We start from the raw sequence: 27,014 nt of genomic DNA, 5'->3' as shown, positions 1-27,014 counted from the left end.
TTATCCTTCAAATAATTCAGCCAACTTTATATAGCAATCATCAAAAATAATCCACTTGACAGAAGAGATTGATGGCAAAATAACTCGATAATAATTTAGCATGTAATCTCAGAATCGATTCAATATACATTTCTGCATAAAATTGTTGATGTTTACCGCATTTGTGGCGAATATAGTGTGAATAAAGACATTTTTGTTTACAACGGAAAATAACTATATCTCAAGAATTATTTATACGATGCGTTATTTATTCAAAGGTGTATACTATTCTACATTACAATAGCCTTTCATAGAAATATCACATGATGTGGTTCACTAGGATGAATAATTCATACCTGAATATGATTGTGGTCTTCAGCAAATATGTAAATCAGGTATAACAAATGATAATGATAATATTTATTTAAATTTCACAAATCAAGCATCTAATTATTTGCCAGATTCGGATTATGAAACCAAAACAATACAATTGGCAAAGAAACAAATGTAATATGATATCAGATGCAGAAAATATTATCAATACGAAATTGTTCCTACATTGAATTCTAAAATTATTTTACAATCATTGATGTAGAGAATTAATTATGTAGAGAAACATATTATAGTAATTCTTGTCTTCCTAGTATATGTTACTGAATATCATTTCTTCCAAATTATGATGTCTTCTTCATCATCATTAATTATTATTTCATCTCCTTTAAAATAACAACATTCATCTCTCAAATATTTCAAGCTTGCCTCAACCTCATCTTGAGGTCGTGAATTCCTAAAGTTTACAATTTCGTTAATGAAATCTAGCATTCTATTACCATCCCTTGAATCTTTGTCAAAACACTTAGTGACAGTGACTTCAACAGAGCCGTGTATTATCTCAATAGGAGCACCAGGGAACTGGAGATTTATCAGATTTTTAGCATCGATTCCTGTTATGTGTTTTCTGGACAATAGGATCTTCTTTCTGTATTTCAAATACTTGCACCATCCTCCACCTTTGTAATACAATAATATGGCTATGAGTTATTATTATAATTATATTACAATTATATTTAAAAAATCATATATATTTGTTTTGTATAGGTTATTGTATTACATTGACAGCACAAAACATTATTGATAAGTAATTTGCGACAAATTCACACAACGGTACATGCATGGAGCATGATACATGTCAATTAATCGATAACAAATATATGAACACGTATCTAATTATTATGACCACCAACGTTTGATAAAACAAAGTTTGTGTGATTTGTACAATTGTAGGGACATGATTTACAAACCTGTCGCAGCTCTTATTAGAAGTATTCCATCCTCATTGAGCATGTTATATAAATTGTGCAGTGTATTTCCAGCATCACCAAAGTAATAAAAAGAATGACAAGCATGTATGAAGTCATACTTATCAGCTGTACCACCTTCTTCAAGGTACTCGATGATTCCTTGAACATGGAAATTAAAATTGACTATATTCCACTTATCATGGTGGAATTCAATTAACCTCTTAAATTCATCTAATCGACCAGGTACTGGTTCTACCACGGTATAATGTATTGAAGTATATTTTTCCACCAATGCATTAATAAAATGAAGATCAGCAGAACCTGGTAATATGAGAACATTTACAAAGGTAATACTTAATTTATATGCATATCGGTGGTAATCAACTTAAATATTATAACAAGAGGAATAATCTAAGTACAAATGTAATAAATGTAATGTAATAAACACCTAAATGTGTTAAGGGCGATATTTAGTGATGGTACAGTATACCTTCTCTTAATGTCATTTTCGGAATCATACATGTGATTTTCCAGGGATCGTTATATTTTGTGACATTTCTTATTTGTTTCCTCTTTACAGAAAACGTCAGTTCTCCTGTATAACCCTTAGTATCTATTGTCTTTGGACAAAAGTAAAGTCAATTGACATTGCATACAATGTCACTGAAGTCTGATTCGCTGATTTTTGTTATGCACAAATAATCGCATAAAATGAACAATTGTGGAAACTTACCATTCCCAGATCCAATAGAGAGAACGTGCACCTCGTTGCGCGATTTTAGTTGTAACTTGTCAACCGTTTTCATAGAATCTTCTTTGTAACGAAGCTCTCTGAATCTCAAACCGTAATTCATTATAGTTTGGAAACTTTGGTGATATTCATCCGGATAGTCGGGCAAGTAATCTGAGGTTCCTGCCATAGTTTCTGGTACAATATTAGTAATGATATTGCACAATATCAAGACATAAATTCTGGAAAAATAAAGAAACTGACAAAATAAGTATATTTACCGTTTAGGAAAAACAATGACGACAAACACAACTCAACACCACTTCAGGATTTTCTTTAAACTGAATAAGTCTATCCCATAAACCAACGTAAAGCTATGTAACAATTATCCATCAGCTGTTACGCAATTATCAATGAACACAACTAGACTATTATTGTATTATTCAATACAAAGAAACAAATGAACATTTCCTGTTTTCCCTGAAAAAGTTCTGGCGTTGAACATTACTGATGGTATTTCTATATAAACATAATATATATTTGTATAGCTCTAATGGCGTTAAAAGGACTAAGACAAGAGTAGGAAAACTGTACAGGGAATGGGCACGTGTGTCATGCCAAGTAGAGATATCAGAGAGTTCTTGTTATAATTTAGATAGCCCTTGGACAATGAAGGACTAAAAGGCCACTCCAGTTGAGATATATGCTGAACCAGATCGAAAACAAATAAAGGTTAGGAGCGGAATGAATACTCCATGATACCAGGCCATACCAAAATAGAAATTGTAATTATATTCCGATTTGTTATAGTCTATTATAACACACACATACGTTGTGACGTTGTTCCATACCCCAAGTACCTTCCAATAAGGAATTTGACCTTCATGAATTGTTAGGGGAATTTCTGGCAATCATGAAACTCATTTATGATCAGAAAGTTTTTGTACTCAGGGTTCACTAATGAATTGTACCACTTTAACGTTGGCAGTGAACTACAGCATTGCACGTGTATTACCGATAATATTATTGTAGGTAACCCTTTCATCTATCCAGTTCTGCTCATAGAGAGATTAAAGTATAGAAGACTTATATCGTTAGAAATCTCAGCACGAGTTGTGCCCCAATTTGTGTATTCCCACCTGTCGGTACTCGTACCAAAACAATCCAGTGTCTTTCCCAATTTCAGGCCAAATGTGAAAAACATGAGTCATGTAAGCATCGAGTTACAAAACATATGATATATATATATATATATATTGTGGACTGCTTATTTTTCACTTTAGCTTAGCTAATGTGAACAATTCAGTTGAAAGTGTATTCAATGGTTTGCCGATAAGTTCAGATATTTAGTATTCAGTGGCTCAACTGCAGGAGTTGAAATATCTGTAACTTCACTTTCAATGTAGCCTGACATGACCACAGCTTTTGGCAATTCACTTATGTCACGAGGTCGGGTAAAATATTAAACCGAACACCCAATAATAAATACGCAATACTTTTACCACCTTATGTGCGGATTCTTAACAAATTTAGAATTATACTATTTGTGTAACACAGGTGTAATTTATACTTGTGGGTAATAGTATGTTTCAACACAATTGCTTATACATTTGAAAACATGAATCCACAGCAGGCAATCCTACACATACAACGCCATGCATGAATGGTGAAACCATATTTTATTAGGCACAGAAAGATCTTCGCTTTGGTGTCGCCCCTGGCACTATAGCGCGCCTTTCCCACAGTTCGTGCTAATCAGTGTGGTCCTAACTATACACAAATGCGAGTACCCAGTTGATACGAGGCGGTGGGATACGAAATTAGGTAATGTACAAACTACAACAAGTTCAGTAACGATCGTTCAACAACAAGAGAGATACAATTTATTTGTGAAATATCACATAAATAAACTGGATATGAATAGTAATCTATATTGGTAGAGTTGTGACTCGATTTGTGTATTAACGGCTGGGACCGGATAGGCTTGTGCGAAAAATAATACAATATCTGTCCCACTTTAAAAATAAATAGACAAATCGATTGGCTTGAGAATCATGTAAGCAACGAGTTTGCAATTGATAAAGACAATAAAGACAAAATACATGTTACAACCCCGGAATAATTATTTCATCAGAATCACAAAATATATACAAAATATACTTTGGTATACATACGGGTATACATTTGTAGCTACCAAGTTATAAATATGGTAACGAGTTTTAAGGGCCCAGAGTCACCGCGCTGTAAATTCAGTCAATCCCCTGAACCTATACCTGATAATTTGAGACATTAGTGGTTTGTAATACACCATTTCATAACTTCTATATAAATTGTGTAAACCTTATTAATATATCAGCCATGATATACATGACTAGTGTATCTGGCCCACATTGGCTTGACCAATGTTGGTCTTAATTGTTGTTAGCATAGCGTGAACCGTGCACCTCGGTAACAGAGGGAGTAATGGCATATGTTTAAAACAAAATCGTCAAATATTCCACAGACGTTATCGGACTTGAAAATTTAAAGAAGGATTGCTAACACCCATGGTTCCAACTTCGTATATTTCATAACAAAATATTACAGAAAGATGGACTACAAACCTTTTATGTAGCTGGAATGAGGAAGCTTAGTTATAAATAAAATAGCGGTTTTTTAATGCCCAGTGTTTAAATTTACTGCATACAAATAGACTGGTCTTAAATTTGATTACTGAATAAATTATGTTAATGATGCTATGGCTTGGTAATTGACTGACATTAGAATGTATGTTCTGTATTGTTCAAAAACCAGGCTGTAAAGATAACTGCAAGCGGAAATGGCTATGTCCTTGGTCCCTAGGGACACACCTACCAACAAACTGTAAACAACGTGATTTTTTATTGATTTGTTAAGTATATTGTAAATGTGAAATGAATACATGTCATTGTGAACTATTTGTTATCGGTTGCCCGCCAAATACATCATTTTACTCATTATAATAGCAAATAATGTTTACGTTCTCCAACAATGCTGTTTCCTTGTTGTTTGCTTTCGGCGTTGGTTCGGTTGCTAGAAAGACACACTAGAAAACAATTACCAAATTGTCACAGTAGCGCTAACGCAAACAATTTTATTTCTACTATACTCTAAGAGTTGTATATAATAATAGACTTTACAGTAAGAAATGATGGGAAAATAAATCAAACATCAAAGGATCTCAGTCACTGTCAGTGTAGAGAGGACGCCGACCTGCAGTACTAATGTCAAATACGACAGTGCTGGCGTGTGTGTGCGTGTGCGTAAGGGGTATTATATAAGAATTGTTCACATATTGATATCAGTCAGTTTTTATTGACCTGCTAAAAGCAAGGATCATGAAAATTAACAATTTCTAACAGTGAAATTCGCGTTAGTTTTTGCGGGCATAATCATAATAATGAATACTCAAAACTTATAATTATACTATTTGTGTAACACAGGGGTAATTTAGACTGGTGGGCAACAGTATGTTTTTAACACAATTGCTCATACATTTGAAAACATGAATTTACACCAGTCAATCCTACATATACAACGCCATGCATGAATGGTGAAACCACATGTTATTAGACACAGAAAGAATCATCTTTGCTGTGGTGTCGCCCCTGGCACTATAGCCCGCCTTTCCTACAGTTCAAATCCGAATCTCGTCAACGAAGCACCAGGCTTCCTTCCCTATTAGACTTCAGACTCCCAAGACTTTGGTGTTGAACTGCGGGTTTGGCTATGGCAGTACGTGTATCTTCTCGCCAGAGTTCAAAAGCTGCAAATACCATGACGTCACACAGTCTATTGCGTTAAATATTATCTGACTCAAATAAAATCGCCAGCTATGAATCCTACCTCTGATTGTGGACTGCTATCAGTTTATACTATGATAATAATTATTTCATAATTGCACGTCTTGTGTACAGATTGTAATTCGTTTGAATAAATAAATAAATAAATAAATAAATAAATAAATAAATAAATAAATAAATAAATAAATAAATAAATAAATAAATAAATAAATAAATAAATAAATAAATAAATAAATAAATAAATAAATAAATAAATAAATAAATAAATAAATAAATAAATAAATAAATAAATAAATAAATAAATAAATAAATAAATAAATAAATAAATAAATAAATAAATAAATAAATAAATAAATAAATAAATAAATAAATAAATAAATAAATAAATAAATAAATAAATAAATAAATAAATAAATAAATAAATAAATAAATAAATAAATAAATAAATAAATAAATAAATAAATAAATAAATAAATAAATAAATAAATAAATAAATAAATAAATAAATAAATAAATAAATAAATAAATAAATAAATAAATAAATAAATAAATAAATAAATAAATAAATAAATAAATAAATAAATAAATAAATAAATAAATAAATAAATAAATAAATAAATAAATAAATAAATAAATAAATAAATAAATAAATAAATAAATAAATAAATATGCTGCTCAATATGGTTGTAAACCGTACGGATGAAAAGTGCTGATCACTCGGAATATGCTGTGATGACACCGGTAATATTAATAGTGTATATAATTATTATTAAAGTACTAATCATGGGATTACGATCGGTCGTATTATGTTAATGGGTTAATAGGTAATGGGAGGTTGTCCTTTATATTATTATTTTTAAGTTATCCCCTCAAAATAGAACTTTTTTTCGAGATTTGAAAAACAGCCATTGCACTGCACATGCTTAGCATTCGTTGGTAATTTTTCATCGAATGAATACTCTCATGGAGGCTGCTTCCGACGGACATGTGAACCATTCGTAATAAACTTAAAAGTAAAAATGAGTTCGTTTAAGTTGACAGATAGCAATCATGCAGCACTACATAAAAATCTCACATACTTCTTTCGCACTCAATTACACACGTACGTCTCTCATAACTATGTATATTGAGATCAAGATACATTAATCTCAGTCAGAAGAGACACAAAAAAATGATTTTGGTTAATATAGCACGCCATTTAAAATGCATTTAAGAGCCTCGTTTCATATGACTAATGTAAATTATCAAAACCCGACACTTGGTGGCGCTATTAACATTTCTTCTCACATTGGTTCAAAAACTGACACGAATCACTGTGGGCACACTCTTTACGTAATTTGAGTCTTTTGAGAACAGTTCTTGATAAACACAATTGAAACACAATTGGCTGTTCTCAAATACATTCGATAGTTCATTTTCTCATCACTAACTCACATATTAACAATGGAAGTGCTTACCTGGTGACATAGTTTGTCTTTCCACTTAATTATTATTATTTGCGTAATCAGTCAATCACCTTTCTACGGAAGCTTATTAGGGACATACATGGAAATAAAAAAATAATTTAAAACTCGTGGCCACGACTTACTATCTCGTGGCCACGACTTATTATCTCGTGGCCACGACTTATTATCTCGTGGCCACGACTTATTATCTCGTGGCCACGACTTACTATCTCGTGGCCACGACTTACTATCTCGTGGCCACGACTTACTATCTCGTGGCCACGACTTTGTATCTCGTGGCCACGACTTACTATTTCTATCTAGCGATGACATTAGTAGGCTTCCTGACTGACTCAACGAACCGTCATTGAAGTTTCCAGCTCCTAAAAAGCCGATTTGGTAAGTTATTGAAATAATTTATACAGTGCATTTGAATACCACAGGGAGGGGACGATTGATTCGTTTCATATGTAGTAAATCTGCAGTTTCGAACAGTAACTGAATTCGGCAGTAAGTATTTCAAATCGACAGTTGATACCAATCAGCTGAATTGGAAAGTGCCGCCATTTCTGTCACTTCCCGGTTGATAGTATTAAGATGTCAGTGTTACCTTCTACATTATTCATGTTTTTAGATAATTATGTTGTATGATATTTGTACCTCTCCCTGTGAGATCCCAGGGTACTCCAATTGCTGAAGTATTCGGGTATGTGGCGCTGTGTTTACCCCATTTGTTCACGGTCGAGCCCCCTAGTTTTGTATATTAATTAACCACATTTAAGCATTTTAACTTGTTTCTTGTGTACTATTAAACAAATGTCAATAAAATTTGATATATAGATGCTCTGGGATAATGTGCAGACCTGTTTAGTTTTTGGTTGAATCTGTGCATAACAATGACCTAATTTGCATAATAATTAGCCAATATTAGGCATTTTCACTTGCTTCTCATGCACCATTAAACAGATTTCAATGAAACTTTGTAGAATGTACAGTACTGATTAGTTTTGATTGAAATTGTTTGCCTATTAGTTACCTTATTTGCATATAAATAAGCCAATTTTAACCATTAAACAGATTACAATAAAACTTAATAAATACACATGTAGGTGCTTAGGGATAAACCATATACATATTCAGTTTAGGGTTACATTTTACTGCTTACTAATTACCTAATTTGCATAAATTAACCAATTCATTGGTACTCCACATATATGAAACTAGGAACATAGGTGCTTTTAAATAATCCACAGATCTGATATTAATTTTATTACTCACCTCCTATAAGGTTCATATGTATTTCTTAATTTACTAAGTACTGCATATAGTGACATGCAATCGGTGCTATAATTGTGCTGTCTGACAAGATATATAACCAAAATATTATTTATGATCATTTTTCATTAAATATTTGTAATTGTTAAACCATAGCTAATTGGGACCAATTATATTTTTAAATACTGTATTTGCTTTATTAGAAGCACATGTGCTTACTGTAAAAATATCAAGTCTATGGTCAAAGACGCATTTCAATGATTTTGCATGCAATAAACACAGTTTTTGCTCTATGTGTATTGAAGCTGTGCTTGTAATACAGCAATTGTACTTCATGCCTCAAAATCCATCAGCAATTGGGAGTTCTTTCTAAGCTAATATCTTGTCTGTCAAGGACAATGATGTATTTTAACAAGTCCATCTATAACATACAACTGTATTGAAAGAAGAACTCAAATGATAAAATGTATTTTATGATCTGACGGAGTGACATTTTGAATCAAATCACAAACAATAATTACATTTTATACTGCTTTATAACTTCCGCTGCTACTGCTTTATAAAGCAATTTTCAAACACACTTTGCATTGTTTATGATCACAGTTAAACATGATTGGGGATTGTGTGAAGCTAAGTCTGTGTCATGTCATATACATATTCAGTTTACAACAGTTAAAAATGATTGGGGATTGTGTGAAGCTAAGTCTGTGTCATATCATATACATATTCAGTTTAGGGTTACATTTTACTGCTTACTAATTACCTAATTGCAATGACCACACTTAGCCAAGCATGATTTTGGCAGCTGTTATCATGAAACACTATTGGGCACTCTATTGAATCACTGGCATTCAATTCTAGCTTATCTGCAGTTACTCCTTAATGCCTTGAACATAGGTGGTATATTGTGAATAAATCTCAATTTAATTATTGAATAATAATTATTTAAAATTAGTATTGAGCAATGTCATCACAAAAATATAATATCACATTGACCACATAATATGTTTTAAATTCCTACAGTACTAAAGTACCCATGGCAGACCAATTATATGACTTTGTGAGACGTCGTGGTGTATCAAGAGAAGTGATAGATAAGCTGAGAGATGATAAGGTACTTTTTTCTACAAATTGGCACCTGATGTGTATGCATACTTGTGTGTGAGAGTGTGTGTAGTCTTCTGCCTGTCATATCATTAGTACAGCTTTATATAATACTACATATATTGCATCAATGTTAATATATCAAAGTAAACATATATTTGAAGTAATTTTCATTTGTTTCAATTCATGTTTAGATTGATCCAGCTGTGGTTATTTTGATGGAGGAAGACATGTTGTCAAAATACATTCCTTCTTATGGTGATCGTTTAGCAGTTGTTAACTTTTGTAGGAAAATGGATCGTGTCGGTGCAAGTCATCATACTAGAGGGAAATCTGCTCTGTTAAATAGGCTGCGAAGCAAATTGGGTTTGGAGAGCAGAACGAAGAGCAAACGACAGTTACAATCATCTGATGAAGATGATGGTGATGAAGATTCATTTAAAAAACGTAACCCAGATCGTCAGAGATGTTTTGGTAATAAGAATGCCATGAAAAGAGACAGACGTATTGATTATGGTTGGCTGGACTATTGTTACTCAACCAACTCATTCAAACAAGTTCGCAGTAAAGAAGGTGGGGGTACAAGAAATATGTCTGTCAGAAAGAACAGTAAAAAAGCTGAACTTTTACAGTTAGGGTTAGGGATCTTCTTTCCAAATGGACTTTCAAAAAGAGGGAGGCTTGACGAATTTGAAGTTGACCTAAAGGATTTTGAGGTTAATACTATAGATGATGACAGCACAGTTCAAGATATGTATGACACATCTGGGTATATACGTGAAATTGATGGATCATTGTTGAAGAGCTTTCTACGTTTCATTACTGGATCTGATCTGATGCCTGAGGATCCTCTAAACATATCATTTGTCAAGCTGTCTGGTATATGCCGTCGTCCAGTAGCACATACCTGCTCAAATTTACTGGAACTGCCTTCATCATATGACAACTATCCAGACTTTAGAGCCGAATTCAACATCATTTTGAATGCTGGTGTTTGGGTGATGGACATTATTTAGAAAGGGAAAATGTTCAGTTGCATTGCACAGAAAGTTTATTTTCACTTTCTGTTCTTGTGATGAAATTGCTTGTATTTGGCAGATTTCTTTGCCTGTTGTTTGTTTTACCCACATATATCCGATTGTTCGGATCAAGAGGCAGTCATTAATGCCTTATTTCTGTCGTTTATCAGTAATCTCGGAGGCATGAGAATCATGCTATCAACACTAGAGCAGTTATAACAGTTACATTTCAAAATACTGTTGCGTTGTGTTACATAAATCGTTTATAAATCACCTACTTTGCTATCAGTGACCATTAGTATTAAAGGAAAGAAGCATGCCTTACCGTGTTTTCTATTATGAATCCTGTTTTTTCTACTAATATTATGTTGTTTGTTTCTCTTCTTGTTATGGTATTGAATTTCAGTGACTATTACATATATTCACATGTCGTGGATCAGACGTTCAGTTTTAGCTGCATTGACCACATGTAGGGCGTTGGTATTTTTACTTGTTACTGTATACTCTGCTAAATGAATTAATAAATGTTGTTGTTTGAATATTCAAGTGTTATTTTATTTATTAATACAAATGAAATAATTCATGGTTTCCAATTGAGTTAGTCAGTGATGCAATCTCATATCTAAATTTGCTAAAATTCACCCAAAGGCTACTTTCAAATTAATTAAACTCTCAATCGACATTTGTCTGCAATTATAAATTTTTACCCACAGTGTGGATGAATATTTGTTCAAATCACACAGTATACCATGATGATATCACGGGGGGATTCTTTTCCTCTGAGGTTCTCCACACGTGTCAGGGGGGAATATCGTCTCGTCTCTCTATCGCGCCCCCTTGAGGTACGGGATCGGGAAAGTCACTTAAGCCTTATAGTCAAATAGACGCACACTACAAAATACGTTTCATCTCTTGTCTTAGTCGGTCAGTCGAGCACTCTATAAGACACAGCGCCCTGGGGAAAAATTCCCAAGACTATCGCAAGGCTGAACCAAGACTGTGTCCCTAGACTGCCTCAAGACTTTCCGAGACTGCGTCTCTCCTCGTGTACTCGCCAAGACCAACTAAAACAACTTTATTCACTTTCAAAACCTTAACCAATTACAAAGAAGTATAAAAACTCCAGGGCGTAACCTTCAATCATACAGCCAATCACACTAAGTACTGAACGCGTCATATCTTTTGATTAATCGTTCACTATATTAGTAACTGCGAATACCAACTGTCAGAAATAGTAGTCCGGATAGCGACGGTTATATCGTAATTAGTTTCAAATCACTGAGTCGAGTTGTGTCCAGGACCTCACATGGGCCTAAACAATGATAGATATAACACAGCCATTCGCTAGTAATTAGCTAAATAAGTCAGTCAACAGATACGCAAAAACAAATTCATCACAATGAATATAACAATTTATTCAAAGCAAATCAAACGTAAATATTTACTAACATCTTTGATTAATGGAGTTTTTTATGCAATTACATCAAATTAGGCTACGGATATTTGAAAACAACGTGCATAAATGACCACAACAACTACTCCGTCATCTACTTTTGAACAAACGCCATGTTACCAAATTAATATATTCAGGGTCCCCAAATTTTTCCAAACGCAACATGATTACAGTATCGTCAAGCCAGCGCCTGTATGATAGCAGTGCGCAGGTCAATGTATAGTTCGGCAGCTTGATATGCATCTGTTGGGACATCTCTGTTGATTTCCATCATAATTATACAACACAATTCGAAAATATCTTCGTCACAAGGATATGCGCCTTTAAACGTACACTCCTCTTTACATGCCTCGATTTCGGTTTCCGACACAGGCAAGGAGAAATCTTCTGCTCCAACTAAAAAGCATAATCGGCCGACCATTCGGAACAATTTGGTTGCGTGTTGGACGCATCCTATGTGCGTTCCATACTGAAACTACCTCGTCCAATTCTTCCTGGAAAATAGTTAAAGACGGTATAGTATAAGTAAAATCGTAACATTACAACTTCTGTTCACACTAGTAAATTGATTTGATATAAATTGATATATTCACGATTAGGGCAAATTGTCATGATTTTGTTATGGTGATTTACCACTGAAAATGCGGTAAAACACTAAATGTTTGAAGAACTTCAATTAATTTATTATTAGCTAACTCATAAAAATGAATTAACAAAGCACATTGGTTAAGAAAATCGACATAAAATGTGGAAGTTGGTGGTGAGTTTCAAAATCACATTACAATATATCCATGGCTACTGTAGTTATATTTTAATACCCTCAATGTTCATCCTTAATATTTAATTTTCGTACCTGAATCATTGCAGTAAAACAGAAACGTATCAAATTTTTATCCAATGCAGTACCATCAAAATAACCATCATCTTTAATTTTCTGAAAAATATTCATCCAGAATTCACTGTTTTCTCTTCTCAATATTCCCCACCAGGATTCAATTCTCTGATTAGTTGGACTTGTTCCATATACAAAGGCGGGCACTGGAAGTGAATTATCATCTCTTCGTAGAAACTTCTGAAATTGTTTTACGTGGCCGTTCTCGGTCCCGAAATCTCCTCTCACGATCTTAGGGCATGCTTGATTATTTTCGACTGCTGTAATGTAGTAACTTGCTATGACTTTGGGGTCACTATTAGTTCGAAATGCTTCTAACCACAATATTTTACGAGAGTATCCATCGATTGCACCGTTTATGCAAATTCCGTATGGTTTTAGCTTGTCGTAGCCATCTATATGCCATACGAAATGTGGCCCAAATGAACGATATGCTCGTCTATGTAGTCGATGTCTTGAACGCAGTGCTACGTCTTCGGGGTCCAAGTCTTTAATGATGCGTCTTACAGTCTCTCGAGTTGTACTAATCCCATTTTGAATGCAGACTAGATGCATCCAACGGTATCCATGAAGTTGACCTGATCCATTTAACTGTTGTTCAATAAACAACCGTACAACATCATCGTCAGTTCTATTCTTGCGACGAAAAAGTCCTAACTTAGCTAAAATACGTTTTAAATGCCTCACACTAATACCATAGTTGTGATATGATGCTAGAGTGACACATATCTCCATATAGTTTAAACCAAGGTTGAAATAACGGGCTATCAGCTGTTCCTTTTCCATGTCCATGTCAATAATGGCACTCAATAGTGGCCACGAGATAGTAAGTCATGGCCACGAGATACAAATTCGTGACCACGAAATAGTAAGTCGTGGCCACGAGATAGTAAGTCGTGGCCACGAGATACAAAGTCGTGGCCACGAGATAGTAAGTCGTGGCCACGAGATAGTAAGTCGTGGCCACGAAATAGTAAGTCGTGGCCACGAGATAGTAAGTCGTGGCCACGAAATAGTAAGTCGTGGCCACGAGATAGTAAGTCGTGGCCACGAAATAGTAAGTCGTGGCCACGAGATAGTAAGTCGTGGCCACGAGATAGTAAGTCGTGGCCACGAGATAGTAAGTCGTGGCCACGAGATAGTAAGTCGTGGCCACGAGATAGTAAGTCGTGGCCACGAGATAGTAAGTCGTGGCCACGAGATAGTAAGTCGTGGCCACGAGATAGTAAGTCGTGGCCACGAGATAGTAAGTCGTGGCCACGAGTTTTAAATTATTTTTTTTATTTTCATGCATGTCCCTAATAAGCTTCCGTACCTTTCTATTAACGTGGTAAAGATGACACTATGTTGTTAACCAAATATTAGCATATCTAATATATCCAATGTCATGAAGAAATTAATATGAGAAATTAATATGCTGATTTTTCTGTTTTTTAATATTCGCAAAATCAGGATGTTATACAAATATGTATTAAGTCCGATTTGTCTAATATATTTAGTGTTTTTTGGGTTCCAGATGTAGTTTTTTTCATGTTCTCACATTTAATGTTACCACACCCATGCACGTTTCAATATTTACTACCTAGGCTTGTAAAAATCAGTTTAATAAGTGTATATGTTCCCACACTGCCTTGACAAAGCTTTGCCCCAATTTACGTTACCATAGCGTACACCGCGTGACAAATGTCCCCAAATATTCCACATACGTATATAGGATTTGAAATTTTAAAGAAGAATTTTGTATCGAATAGTGAGTTCTGCTCTTTGACATATAAAATAACAGAAGCCTTATGGATAGAGATTTATATATGTGAGTTGTTGCACCAAATACATAATTTTACTCATTATAATAGCAAATAATGTTTACATTCCCCAAAAATGATGTTTCCTTGTCGTTTGCTGTCGACGTTGGTTTCGTTGCTACAGAAACGACATCTCATTGCTGAATTCATTTGTTATCGTAACTCTAAACACTTAACGCTTGTTTCTACTTGATTGTAGACCAAACGCACATGCTCAATCGCCCACCTTTGGATTGAGTACCACCCAGTACACAAATCCATCTTCAGCCTGAAACATTTCTGCCTCCAGATCGTTACTCTAGAAAACAATTACCAAGTTGTCACAGTAGTGCTAACGCAAACAAGTTTATTTATAATATATTCTGGGGTATGTATAATAAATTCTAGAGTAGCGAATTCTGGGAAAATAAAATAAACGTGTATCATCATGTATGGTTCACATAGCACTGTGTACTTTAAAGCGGGGAGTCGTCACCTGCGCATGCGTCAGATGGCCATAGCGTGTCAGTGTTTTCAAACAAGCGTCTACCCATGAGCCTTTGCGTTTTCGGAGCGTGTTGTTATCGTCACTTGGGACTCAATTCCCGCGCGTGCGCATGTGGAATATCTATATTAACATCGGCCTCTGGCGGTATCGACTGTCCTTGCAAAAGTTCAGCCCTAATTGTGTTTATAACCACTCACCAATGCGAATCCCAAGTTGAGAATTACACGCTGTACATACTACAAGGTCATGCACCGAGAGAGAGATACAACGTGAAGTATCACATATGAACTGGCCAGGAGAATAACAAGTATTATAAAGTTACAAGTGAATCATGATAACTGAAAACTGAAAAGGATGTTTGCTTCCTGACGTTTCCCGGCGTGTGTCAACTAGTCACAACGCAGTGTAGGGTTGATTGCGTATGAATTTCATGTAGCTAGTGACTAGAATTCATGGATTGATGCATCAAAACTCTAAACTCGCCACCGTAACACCAGGCTTTCCGAACTTTGTGTTTGACCATGCCAGTACGTGGATTTACTCACCAGATTTCAGGGTCAGGCAAAAAGTGTTGACTTGCTTCGTTTGCACAATCTCAGACAGCAACCCCACTAGAATCACACTCAAATGCTACGATGTTACAGTCTAGTTGGTCAATTATTATCGGCTACGTTCATTCATGGCCTGAATACTAAATACTCAGTCAGTAGTGACACGACCCACTTTTAGATATCTGTTCGTGTAGTGTCAAATGCGCCAAGCTTAGGCCAATGAACCCTCCGTCTGATTGCGTATTGTTATCATTTTTGTATTAGGATAACCCTTGAGTCCATAATTACATGTTTCGTGTACACCACGTAATTTATTACAATACATACACAATTGTAACGTTTTCATGTAAAAGTGAGAATTGTAATACCATTTGCGATACGTTGTAATAGCTTTGGGAATGCGGATTGTAAAAACGCGCAAAGAAAGATTATAATACAAAAAATATGTAAATTTATTGCATTTAAAACACTATTTACAAAATAAATAATCCGCTCAACATGCTTGCAAACCGTAGGAATGAAAAGTGCTGATCATTTGGTATATGCTGTGATGACACCGGTGATATCAATGGTGTATATAATTATTATTAAAGTGCTAATCATGAGAATAAGATCGAACGTATTATGTTAATGAGTTAGTAAGAAATGGGAGGTTGACTTTTTTTATTATTTCAATGTTATCCTCTCAAAATAGAAGTTTTTTTTAGATTTTAAAAACAGTCACTACACTGCACATGCTTAGCAGTCGTTGGTAATTTTTCATCGAGTGAATACTCTCTTGGCGGCTGCTTCCGAAGCACATGTGAACCATTCGTAATAAACTTAAATGTCAAAATGAGTTCGTTTAAGTTGACAGATAGCAATCATGCAGCACTACATAAGAATCTTACATGCTTCTTTCGCACACTCAATTACACACGTACGTCTCTCATAACTATGTATATTGAGATCAAGATACATTTATCACAGTCAGAAGAGTCACACACAAAAAACGTTTTGGTAAATATAGCACGACATTTACATTTAAAATGCATTTGGGAGCTACGTTTCACATGACTAAGGTAATTATCAAAACCCGCCACTTGGTGGCGATATTAACATTTCTTCTCGCATTGGTTCTAATGTACCAATATATCAAGTATCAATAGTAATAGTAGTAAAGGTTTATTGTTTTTGTACATATTGTACCTTAATGAATATGCATACAGTTATTGAACATCAAGAAGTATGTGCACTGAGGGAAAATTTGCGGGTGGGACCATTGAAAGACAGGCATGTATGAAGTAATAATTATCAGCTGTACCACCTTCTTCAAGGTACTCGGTGATTCATTGAACATGAAAGTTGACTCTATTCGATTTGTCTTGATAGGATTCAATTAACCTCATAAATTCCAACAGTCATACAATATTTCAATATTATATCAAGAGGTACGAATATTGCAAGTGCAAATGTAATAAAAGTATCATAAAACACCTGGAAGTTTTTAAGATCGATCTTTAGTAACTGCAAAATTTGAACGATCAGTGGTATTTACTGCTTAAAGTACATAAACCATCACCAGTATATTCGTTGGTAGCCTACTAATCACAGGATGTTCTGGTACGACAATCAAAATATTAGAACAGATTGATCATTTTTTAATTCCAATCTTGAAAAGGAAACGCACATACATCAAAGATACTACCAATTTTATTAACAAAATCGAAAAAATACAAGTATCTGAAAATAACGTTCCAGCTACCATGGATGTCGTATCAATGTAAACTAATATTGTACACGAGATGAATCTTTCTGTGCCTATTAAATTATGGTTTCTCCAATCATACATGGCGTTGTATGTCTAGGATTGACTGGTGTGAATTCATGTTTTTTTTATGTATAAGCAATTGTGTTGAAACATACTGTTGCCCACCAGTCTACATTACCTATGTGTTACACAAAGTTTAATTCTAAAATAAATGTATGGTGTAAAATTATTGAGTATTCATTATTAATATTATGCCCGCAAAAACTAACGCGAATTTCACCTACTATAATTAGTTATTTTTCATGATCATTAAAAATCAATAAAAAATGACTGATATCAATATGTAAACAATTCATATATAAGCCACCTTACGCACACGTACACTAATGACAGCACTGTTTTTAAGTCGTATTATACATTAGTGCTGTCGACCAGTGTCCTCTTAACACTGACAGCGACTGAAATCCTTTGATGTTTGATTTCTTTTCCCATAATTTCTTACTATAGAGTCTATTATTATATACAATTCTTAGAGTATAGTAAAAACTAAAACTGTAAAAATAACTACTGTGACAATTTGGTAATTGTTTTCTAATGTGTGTTTCTAGCAACCGAACCAACGCCGATAGCAAACAACAAGGAAACAGCATTTTTGGAGAACGTGAACATTATTTGCTATTATAATGAGTAAAATGATGTATGATGAATGAATGATGTAACCAATAGCAACCAGTTCAAAATTACATGTATCCATTTCACATTTACAATATACTTTACACATCAATAAAAAAGCATAGGAACCAATGACTTATGTATAGCAATGTTGTTTCAATAGTCTTACCCTAGCCATTTCTGCTTGCAGCTATTTTTACAGCTTGGTTTTTGAACAATACGGAAAATACATTCTCGTGTCAATCAATTACCAAGCCATAGCATAATTAACATAATTTATTCAGTATTTAAATTGACGACCAGCCTATTTGTATGCAGTAAAATTTGATTTCCAAGAGCCAATCGATTTTTACATTTGTTTTTATAGTGGGAACGACATTGCATTATTTTTCGCATGAGCCTATCCGGTACACTGCGTTGTTGAAGTCACGTCACACCACAGATAACTAGAACATTGAAACGTTCATCAGGAAATTTTGTTTTTCAGGTCATTACCATAAATTGCGAGTCCCTCAAGTTTATTCCAAAGACTGCAGTCGCACCAGAGATAACCGAGGCATTGAAACACTCGTTGATAAATTCACGTGCATTATTTTTTCCAAGTCACGTGCCATGAAATACGTTTTAGAGTCCCTCAAATTTGTGTTTGACCTTTGTCTCTTATTCCCCTACCAGAGTGAATTACAGCATATATTTGTTCTCCGGGAATCTGTAATTAAAAATTAAAAATGGTGTCACTATCCAATTAACTGCAGTTATTTTCGCTGTAACTTTCGAAACATTTATTTATGTTCCTGAAAAAAAACCAAAATGTTTACCTAATCATGTTTTCAATGGAAGAATCATATATATCGGCAGGCTGAAATACAAATGATTTCACTCGCATGAGTTATATAAAACGAAATGGGCATGAAAACTAGCAAAGGCGGGAAATAAAATATTGCATCATTGCCAACTTGGTAATTGTTTTCTAGAGTAACGATCTGGGGGCAGAAATGATTCAGTCTGAAGGTGGGTTAGTATTCTGTGTGGTACTCAGTCCATGGATGGGCAATTGAATAAAATAAAGTCGAAACACGCGTTAAATGTTTCAATAACAACTATTTTCAGAAAAATGGTTTCCTAATTAAATGAATTTCTTCAGGAGTGAGGAGTGCCTGTCTCTATAAACCGTACCAACGCCGATATCAAACAAGAACAAGAACACAACATTTTTGGAGAACGTAAACAATATTTTCTATTATAAAATTGTGTTCTTGGCACAGGGCAACCCACAGCAACCAGTTAAAGATAATGACAATTATCCATTTCACATCTACAATACAGTTTACACATCCATACTACATTCATGTCGTTGACATTTTGTTGGTGGATGTTTCCCTAGGAACCAGTGACATTTTAATAGCAATGTTTTATAGCAATGGCTCTTCTAACAGCTATCTGTACAGCTTGGTGGGTGTTTCCCTAGGAACCAGTGACATTTTAATAGCAATGTTTTATAGCAATGGCTCTTCTAACAGCTATCTGTACAGCTTGGTGGGTGTTTCCCTAGGAACCAGTGACATTTTAATAGCAATGTTTCATAGCAATGGCTCTTCTAACAGCTATCTGTACAGCTTGGTGGGTGTTTCCCTAGGAACCAGTGACATTTTAATAGCAATGTTTTATAGCAATGGCTCTTCTAACAGCTATCTGTACAGCTTGGTTTTTGAACAATACGGGAAATAAATTCTAGCATCATTAACATAATTTATTCATTATTCAAATTTAAGACCATCCTATTTATATGCAGTAAATTTAAACACTGGGCATTTAAAACCGCTATTTTAAGCAAAACTGGTTAACTAAGCTTCCTGATTCCAGCTACATAAAAGGTTAGTAGTCTATCTTTTTGTAATATGTATTGTTTATGATAGTTTAAATGAAGTATTTGTGTGAAATATGAACTAAAAACTGTGTTAAAATGAACTCATAAATTCACAAAGTGAAACATGTCGTGACGCAAGAATAATATTTTGTTATCAAATATATGGAGTTAAAACCATGGGTGTTAGTAATCTTTTTTTAAATTTTCAAGTCCGATAACGTCTGTGGAATATTTTGCGATTTTGTTTTAAACGTATGTCTTTACTCCCTCTCCCACCGAGGTGCACGGCTCACTCTATGCTAACAAAAATTAAGGCCAACCTTGGTCAAACCAATGTGCGCCAGATACACTAGTCATGTATATCATGGCTGATATATTAATAAGGTTTACGCAATTTATATAGAAGTTATGAAATGGTGTATCACAAACCACTAATGTCTCAAATTACCAGGTATAGATTCGGGGTGGGGGTGGACTGAATTCACACCACGATGACTCTGGGACCTTAAACTCGTCACCATATTTATAATTTATAGCTACAAATGTATACCCGTAATTATAACAATGTACATTAATGATCTCGATGAAATAAGTAGTCCGTGATTGTAACATGTCATTTTACTTTATTGTATACACATCGAATGCAAACACGTTGCTTCCATGATTTCCAAGAGCCAATCGGTTTTTACATTTGCTTTTAAAGTGGGAAAGAATTTGTATTATTTTTGTATATATTTTGTGATTCTAGTGAAATAATTATTCCGTGGTTGTAACATGTATTTTTTCTTTATTGTCTTTATCAATTGCAAACTCGTTGCTTACATGATTCTCAAGCCAATCGATTTATCCATTTATTTTTAAAGTGGGACAGATATTGCATTATTTTTCGCACAAGCCTATCCGGTCCCAGCCGTTAATACACAACACACTGACCTTGTTGTAGTTTGTACATTGCCTAATGTCGTATCCCAAACCTCGTTTCAACTGGCTACTCGCGTTGGTGTATAAATAGGACCACGCTGATTAGCACGAACTTTAGGAAAGGCGGGCAATACTGCCAGGGGCGATACCACCACAAAGATGAATCTTTCTGTGCATGCGTGGCATTGTATGTGTAGGATTCACTGGTGTGAATTCATGTTTTCAAATGTATAAGCAATTGTGTTGAAACATACTATTGCCCACAAATATAAATTACACCAGTGTTACACAAATAGTATACTTCTAAATGTATTAAGAATCCACCAAGAGCCGTGGTCATGTCAGGCCACTTTGAAAGTGAAGTTACAGATATTTTATATCCGGCAGTTGACCCAATTGCATACTAAATATCTGAACTTATCGGCAAGCAATTGAATACACTTTCAATTATTCACATTTGCTAAGCTAAACTGAAAAATAAGCAGTTCACAGTATATTTATATATACCATATATTTCGTAACTATATTTCTATCATTAGAGCTATGAAAATATATATTATGTTTATATATATATATATTCAATCAGTAATGCTCAACACGAAAGCATATTTCAAGCGAGGACCGTAAGGGCCGAGAGACTGTTATAGCATATAAACGCCCTCATGCATCATTACGTGGCACGGTGACGATCCTGTTGAGACTTGTCACTCTCTCTTGAAAATTGCTTTCGGCATTTCGTTAAAACGACTACGGCTTTTGAAAATAGGTGACTCCTTATTAGGCCCGAGAACTGTCGGCAGTCTAAATATACCCAAACACGCGGAGTTAACATCGGGTCACCAGAAGAAGGTGGTACAGCTGATAACTGTTCCCTCAGTGCACATATTCTTGATGTTCAATAACTGCATGTATATTTATTAAGGTACAATATGTACAAAAACAATAAACTTTTACTACTATTACTATTCATACTTGATATATTGGTACATTAGAACCAATGCGAGAAGAAATGTTAATAGCGCCGCCAAGTGGCTGGTTTTGATAATTTACCCAATTTACATAGTTATTTGGAACGTACATGTGTAATTGAGTGTGAGATTTTTATGTAGTGCTGCATGATTGCTTTCTGTCAACTTACCTCTTTTTGACTTTTAAGTTTATTACGAATGGTTCACGTGTCCGTCGGAAGCAGCACCATTCGTAATAAAGTTCTATTTTGAGGGGATAACTTTGAAATAATATAAAGGACAACGTCCCATCACCTATTAACTCATCAACATGATACGTCAAATCTTATTCCCATGATTAGTACTTTAATAATGATTATATACACCATTAATATCACCGGTGTCATCACTTTTCATCCGTACGGTTTACAAGCATATTGAGCGGCTTATTTATTTTACAAAAAGAATTTTAAATGCAATACATTCAGTACATATATTTATTTATTTATTTATTTATTTATTTATTTATTTATTTATTTATTTATTTATTTATTTATTTATTTATTTATTTATTTATTTAGCTGTACACAAGACGTGCAAATATGGATTTAATTATTATCATAGTATAAACTGATAGCAGTCCACAATCAGAGGTAGGATTCATAGCTGGCGGTTTTATTTGGATCAGATAATGATTAACGCAATAGACTGTGTGACGTCATGGTATTTGCAGCTTTTGAACTCTGGCGAGAAAGATCAATGTACTGTCATAGCTAAACTCGGCGTTCATCACCAAAGTCTTGGGAGTCTGAAGTCTAATAGGGAAGGAAGCCTGGAGCTACGTTGATGATATTCGAATTTGACGCTTCAATCCATGAACTTCAGCTGGATACATACAATTCAACCCTACGTGGCATTGTTACGATTTGACACACGTCGGTAAACATCTGTTAGCAAATATTCCTGGTTAGTTCTGGGTTTTCAGTTATCGTACTATTTGTGTAACCTTATAGAACTTGTTATTCTCCTGATCTGTTTATTCAGTGGCGGATCTAGGGGGCATTCTTGGGACCCCCCCCTTCCCGTTGAAAAATATATTCAATTTGTTTTTGTATAATATTTAAAAAAATCATTAACTTAGTGTGGCGATTTTAATGTTTGGACCACCCTCCGCCCATAAAAAAATCCTGCATCCGCCCCTGTTATTTATGTGATATTTCACAAATACATTGTATCTCTCTTGTTGTTGAGCGATCGTTACTGACCCCCGGAGGGCAATACGTAGAACTTGCCTAATGTGGACATGCCTTTGAAATGGGTCTCGTTTTTTGGATTTTAGGTATAAGGATCGGTCTTATTTCTAGTCAAGATAGACATAAATATCGGTAATATATTTCCGATTTGGTATACTTATAGGACCGTATATGAGCGAATATCTCCACCTCAGAGAACGGCCTCAGATCCATATTGTGACATAAATTGTAAGTGAAAAGTACAGAGCCCTTTATGTGTAAATGAAAAGCGCACATGTTTGTATACTTCGCAACAACCCATTGCACATGTTTATTTTTAGACTGTGGCATAATGGTATGTCTCAGACAGTGGTGTGATGATTGTGAAAGACCTTGGAATGTGCTGCGCCCAACGTTGTCGGCAAAGAAAATAGATATGACATTATTGACCCGAGTTTCCTACCTTAAATAGAGACACCTTGGATGAAAAGTGGTTTACTCCACTACCAAAAGTGGCATTCTCTTTACACTGATTTGTCGAGGGAGGTGTGGCTGCAGACAGGCCACGAGAGAAAGGGTCCACGACAGCGCGGTCCACGAGAGAGCGATTGATGGCGTGATCATCACGTGGTTATCACCTGACTTGACATGACGTTGCTGTAGTGTTGAATTCAAGGTTCTACTCGTGTTTTTGTTGGGAAAATACTTATACACTGCGTTTGTAACTACGTTTTAAAAACTGAATTACGGGTCGTTCTTTACTGAAAAATCGACACAGCAGGACCAACGCGAGCAGTCGAGCTAGTAGTACGACCAGAGCTAGACTGGCACAGTCGGGGCGATTGATTTGTTTTTGTAGTTTAACCATAGACCCTCCAGTAACTAAAATAAAAAAAATCGCGAAATGGAGGTGTTCCCCTGTAACTGCGATTTCGCGCTAACACCTTCATTTCGCGATTTTTTTTATTTTCATTTCGCGATTTATTTAATTTTATTCAAATTACAAAAACAAAGTAATCGCCCCGACTGCGCCAGTCTAGACCAGGGCGTGCAATTGCTTGAAACTACAACCGGGAGCTAGTAATGATAAAGGTGATTAATGATGAAACGTTACAAGATACATGATCGTTATTTAACAATAAATAAATAATTCTACCACATTCATTTTCTAAACTTTGATTTGGATCCACAAAACAAACAAAACGAGCTAGTAAATTGTTTGTATCTTTGCCAATTCCTAACCGATTCACGCAATTTTTTCAACACTTCAAGTTTGAAGCAATGTCCTGTTCGTTGCCACAGAAATATATTATATTAATAATTTGCCTTAATTAAAACTATTTCAAGGTAATAAAGGTAATGTATTGTATACACATTGATCAACATAACTAAATGTAATTTATCTGAAGCTAAACACATCTATTCAGACTAAATATATTTCTAAGTTTATATTATTTATTGACAAATATTATTAGCTCAGTTATATCATTTGTCGATATTCAGCTTCTAATTAGCCTCAAAACTCATACTAAACTGTGTCGTGATTTAAAATAATTCAATATGCAATTCTTTCAAAGCAGTTTTTAACAACATGTCTGTTATTTAGTGCTTTCAAATGGATTCTCATGTTAGAAACTGTTCAGATTGACATACCAGGAGTAAATTGTCCAATGGCCAACTCCTTTAAACAATATATATTCAATTGTGAAAGTAATGCACAGATATCATACCAAGAATTTAATGCTTTTAATATATAACAATTCATACAATACATGGGAGGGTACACTAATATATGCTGATGAAATACCGTATCTTTCCTGCAAGTGCCATGTACTCTATTTGGACTCTAAGGAATATACATTCAATGTTTGATTGTGAAAGTAAAGGGCTACAGTCAATGCAAGTGTTTACAAGTGATTTTGTTTTTAAATTGTTTTATTATTTATTATTAACCCCTTACTGAAGTAGCATAACTAATTATTAGTCTGAAGCGAATAAAAGTTACACTTGCCTTGAATCTCGAGTCTTGAACAGTACACACTGTTCAAATGTCTTTTCAGTTTTATGACCACACAGTGCCATTTTTTACATGAGCAATGTTCATCATCATTGCATCGATGTAATTTTGTCAGTAGATCATCCAGGCTTGTGACAACACTTGGCACACTGGCATCTACATTTATGGAAAGAAGTTATTAAATTAATTTAACTTGCTAAAAGTCCAGTCTATTCATTGGCGCTAACTCAGACAACGTGCAATGGCGGTCACGGTAAATGTCAGAAGCGAGAGCTACGTTTTACAAGTTTCTAGTCCCTGTGCATATTATAAAAATGTTGTGTAATAGCTAATACACGAATTGAAACAGTTTCAGTTTTCATATACTCACCGCGCACATTTCCAGCGTGATTCACTTCCTTTGGTAACGCCATGTCAGGACAGCTGCATTACGACGCCATCATACGGCAAATACTTATGACGCGAGGATATGTGGGCGCGTCGTTGTATATCAAACAACCAATCAGACAACTATGCGTGCAAGATTGACTGATCACGCTGTGGTGGACCTCTCTCGTGGACCCGCTGTCTCGTAGCAGGTCTGCAGCCACAGCTATATGGATTTGTCCGTCATTTCGAGATAACTATACATTTTATTGTTTGCATGGCCATAATTTAGTTGTAGTATTGTTGTAGTTGAGACAAGTGTGAAAATCTTTAGTCAGGACTAGATCATGTAACATCCTGTGATGCTGATTCCTGACTCCAGAGAGCTGTATCCTATACAGGGGTACATATGCAGACGTGCTGTGTAGTAATACCTGCTTATCAACAGGAACCACTGACACTGACTGCCCGAAATGCTACTGTGACAGGTATTTTTGATGGTTAAAAACCTTTCACTTAGGTAACCGGGATTCGGTCGTTTCCACGCTAGGCTGACAAAAGACACACACAAGCTTCGTTCATGTTCCCAAAACGATTCTCTGCCAAGTCCCTGGTTTTCACCCGAGACAGCATTAAATCAATCTTTATTTCTTGTCACCCCTTAACCAATTACAATCAGTATAAGAGACTCCAAGGCCTTGCCTTCCAACAAACAACCAATCACATGAAAGTTTTACACATCATAATCAATTAATTACTCGTCAAGCTGTCTAGAGAAAACATTTCTATACATTGTCAACGCCAACTAATATTGATGGGGTAATAATCTCGCACTAACATTCCACAAAGATACCACCTTAGTTAAAATCGCAAACAACATTGGTTTAGAATTACAGCTACTGTCTTGTATCTTAAAAACTGCAGAGTCATAAGATGTTTTTGGTTGATTTCGACCAGCTCGCCATCTGGTCTTGTCATTAACCTTTATCAGTATATGTCATGGCAACCACTGTCAAACTGACTGAAATATAAATCATGATACAATCCCCTGTTTTACATTCTGCATGTTCTCCGAACATACCGTTCCAATACCAAGGATGTCATCACATTTATATTTCACACGTCAAATACATCAACAATTGTTATGCAAGTAAAATACACTCTAATATAACAAAATACATAGTTTCAAATGAGTAAATACAATGATTACATATGGTAATTATAATTTCAAATAAAAAGCTATAAATTTAAACACTACTGTTATGATTCTAAAATACAAATAGTTATATATATTTAAATAAAAAGATTATGAGGTTAAATACATTGGTTATATTTTCGAATATCCTACTCTATCAAGGAGAGGTGCCAGCACTTCACTTGCTA

The 27,014-nt window shown here is 34.8% G+C and overlaps 1 protein-coding gene across 1 annotated transcript; it reads right to left on the bottom strand.

Annotated features, from left to right (window-relative positions):
• Positions 1 to 23,858, bottom strand: LOC146735635 (histamine N-methyltransferase-like). Its single transcript, XM_085506186.1, has 4 exons — positions 23,712 to 23,858; positions 2,014 to 2,252; positions 1,281 to 1,601; positions 1 to 989 (listed from the first exon to the last, which is right to left on the bottom strand). Exons 2-4 carry the CDS (start codon positions 2,198 to 2,200, stop codon positions 640 to 642), a joined length of 858 nt encoding a protein of 285 aa, XP_085362312.1. The 5' UTR covers positions 2,201 to 2,252; positions 23,712 to 23,858; the 3' UTR covers positions 1 to 639.
• Positions 23,859 to 27,014: the final 3,156 nt, after the last annotated feature.

The sequence above is a fragment of the Saccoglossus kowalevskii genome, chromosome 12, assembly GCF_978046115.1.
Source record: "Saccoglossus kowalevskii chromosome 12, keSacKowa6.1, whole genome shotgun sequence".
Classification (NCBI taxonomy): domain Eukaryota; kingdom Metazoa; phylum Hemichordata; class Enteropneusta; family Harrimaniidae; genus Saccoglossus; species Saccoglossus kowalevskii.
Note: the sequence above shows the minus strand (reverse complement) of the source record. Positions and strands in the feature narration are given on the sequence as shown.

Coding starts and splice junctions, on each gene's coding strand:
- LOC146735635 (XM_085506186.1), bottom strand. CDS start 2,200: ATGGCAGGAACCTCAGATTACTTGCCCGACTATCCGGATGAATATCAC. Junction 1,602..2,013: donor CTCTATTGGATCTGGGAATG/GTAAGTTTCCAC, acceptor TCATATTACCAG/GTTCTGCTGATCTTCATTTT. Junction 990..1,280: donor TCTAATAAGAGCTGCGACAG/GTTTGTAAATCA, acceptor TGTATTACAAAG/GTGGAGGATGGTGCAAGTAT.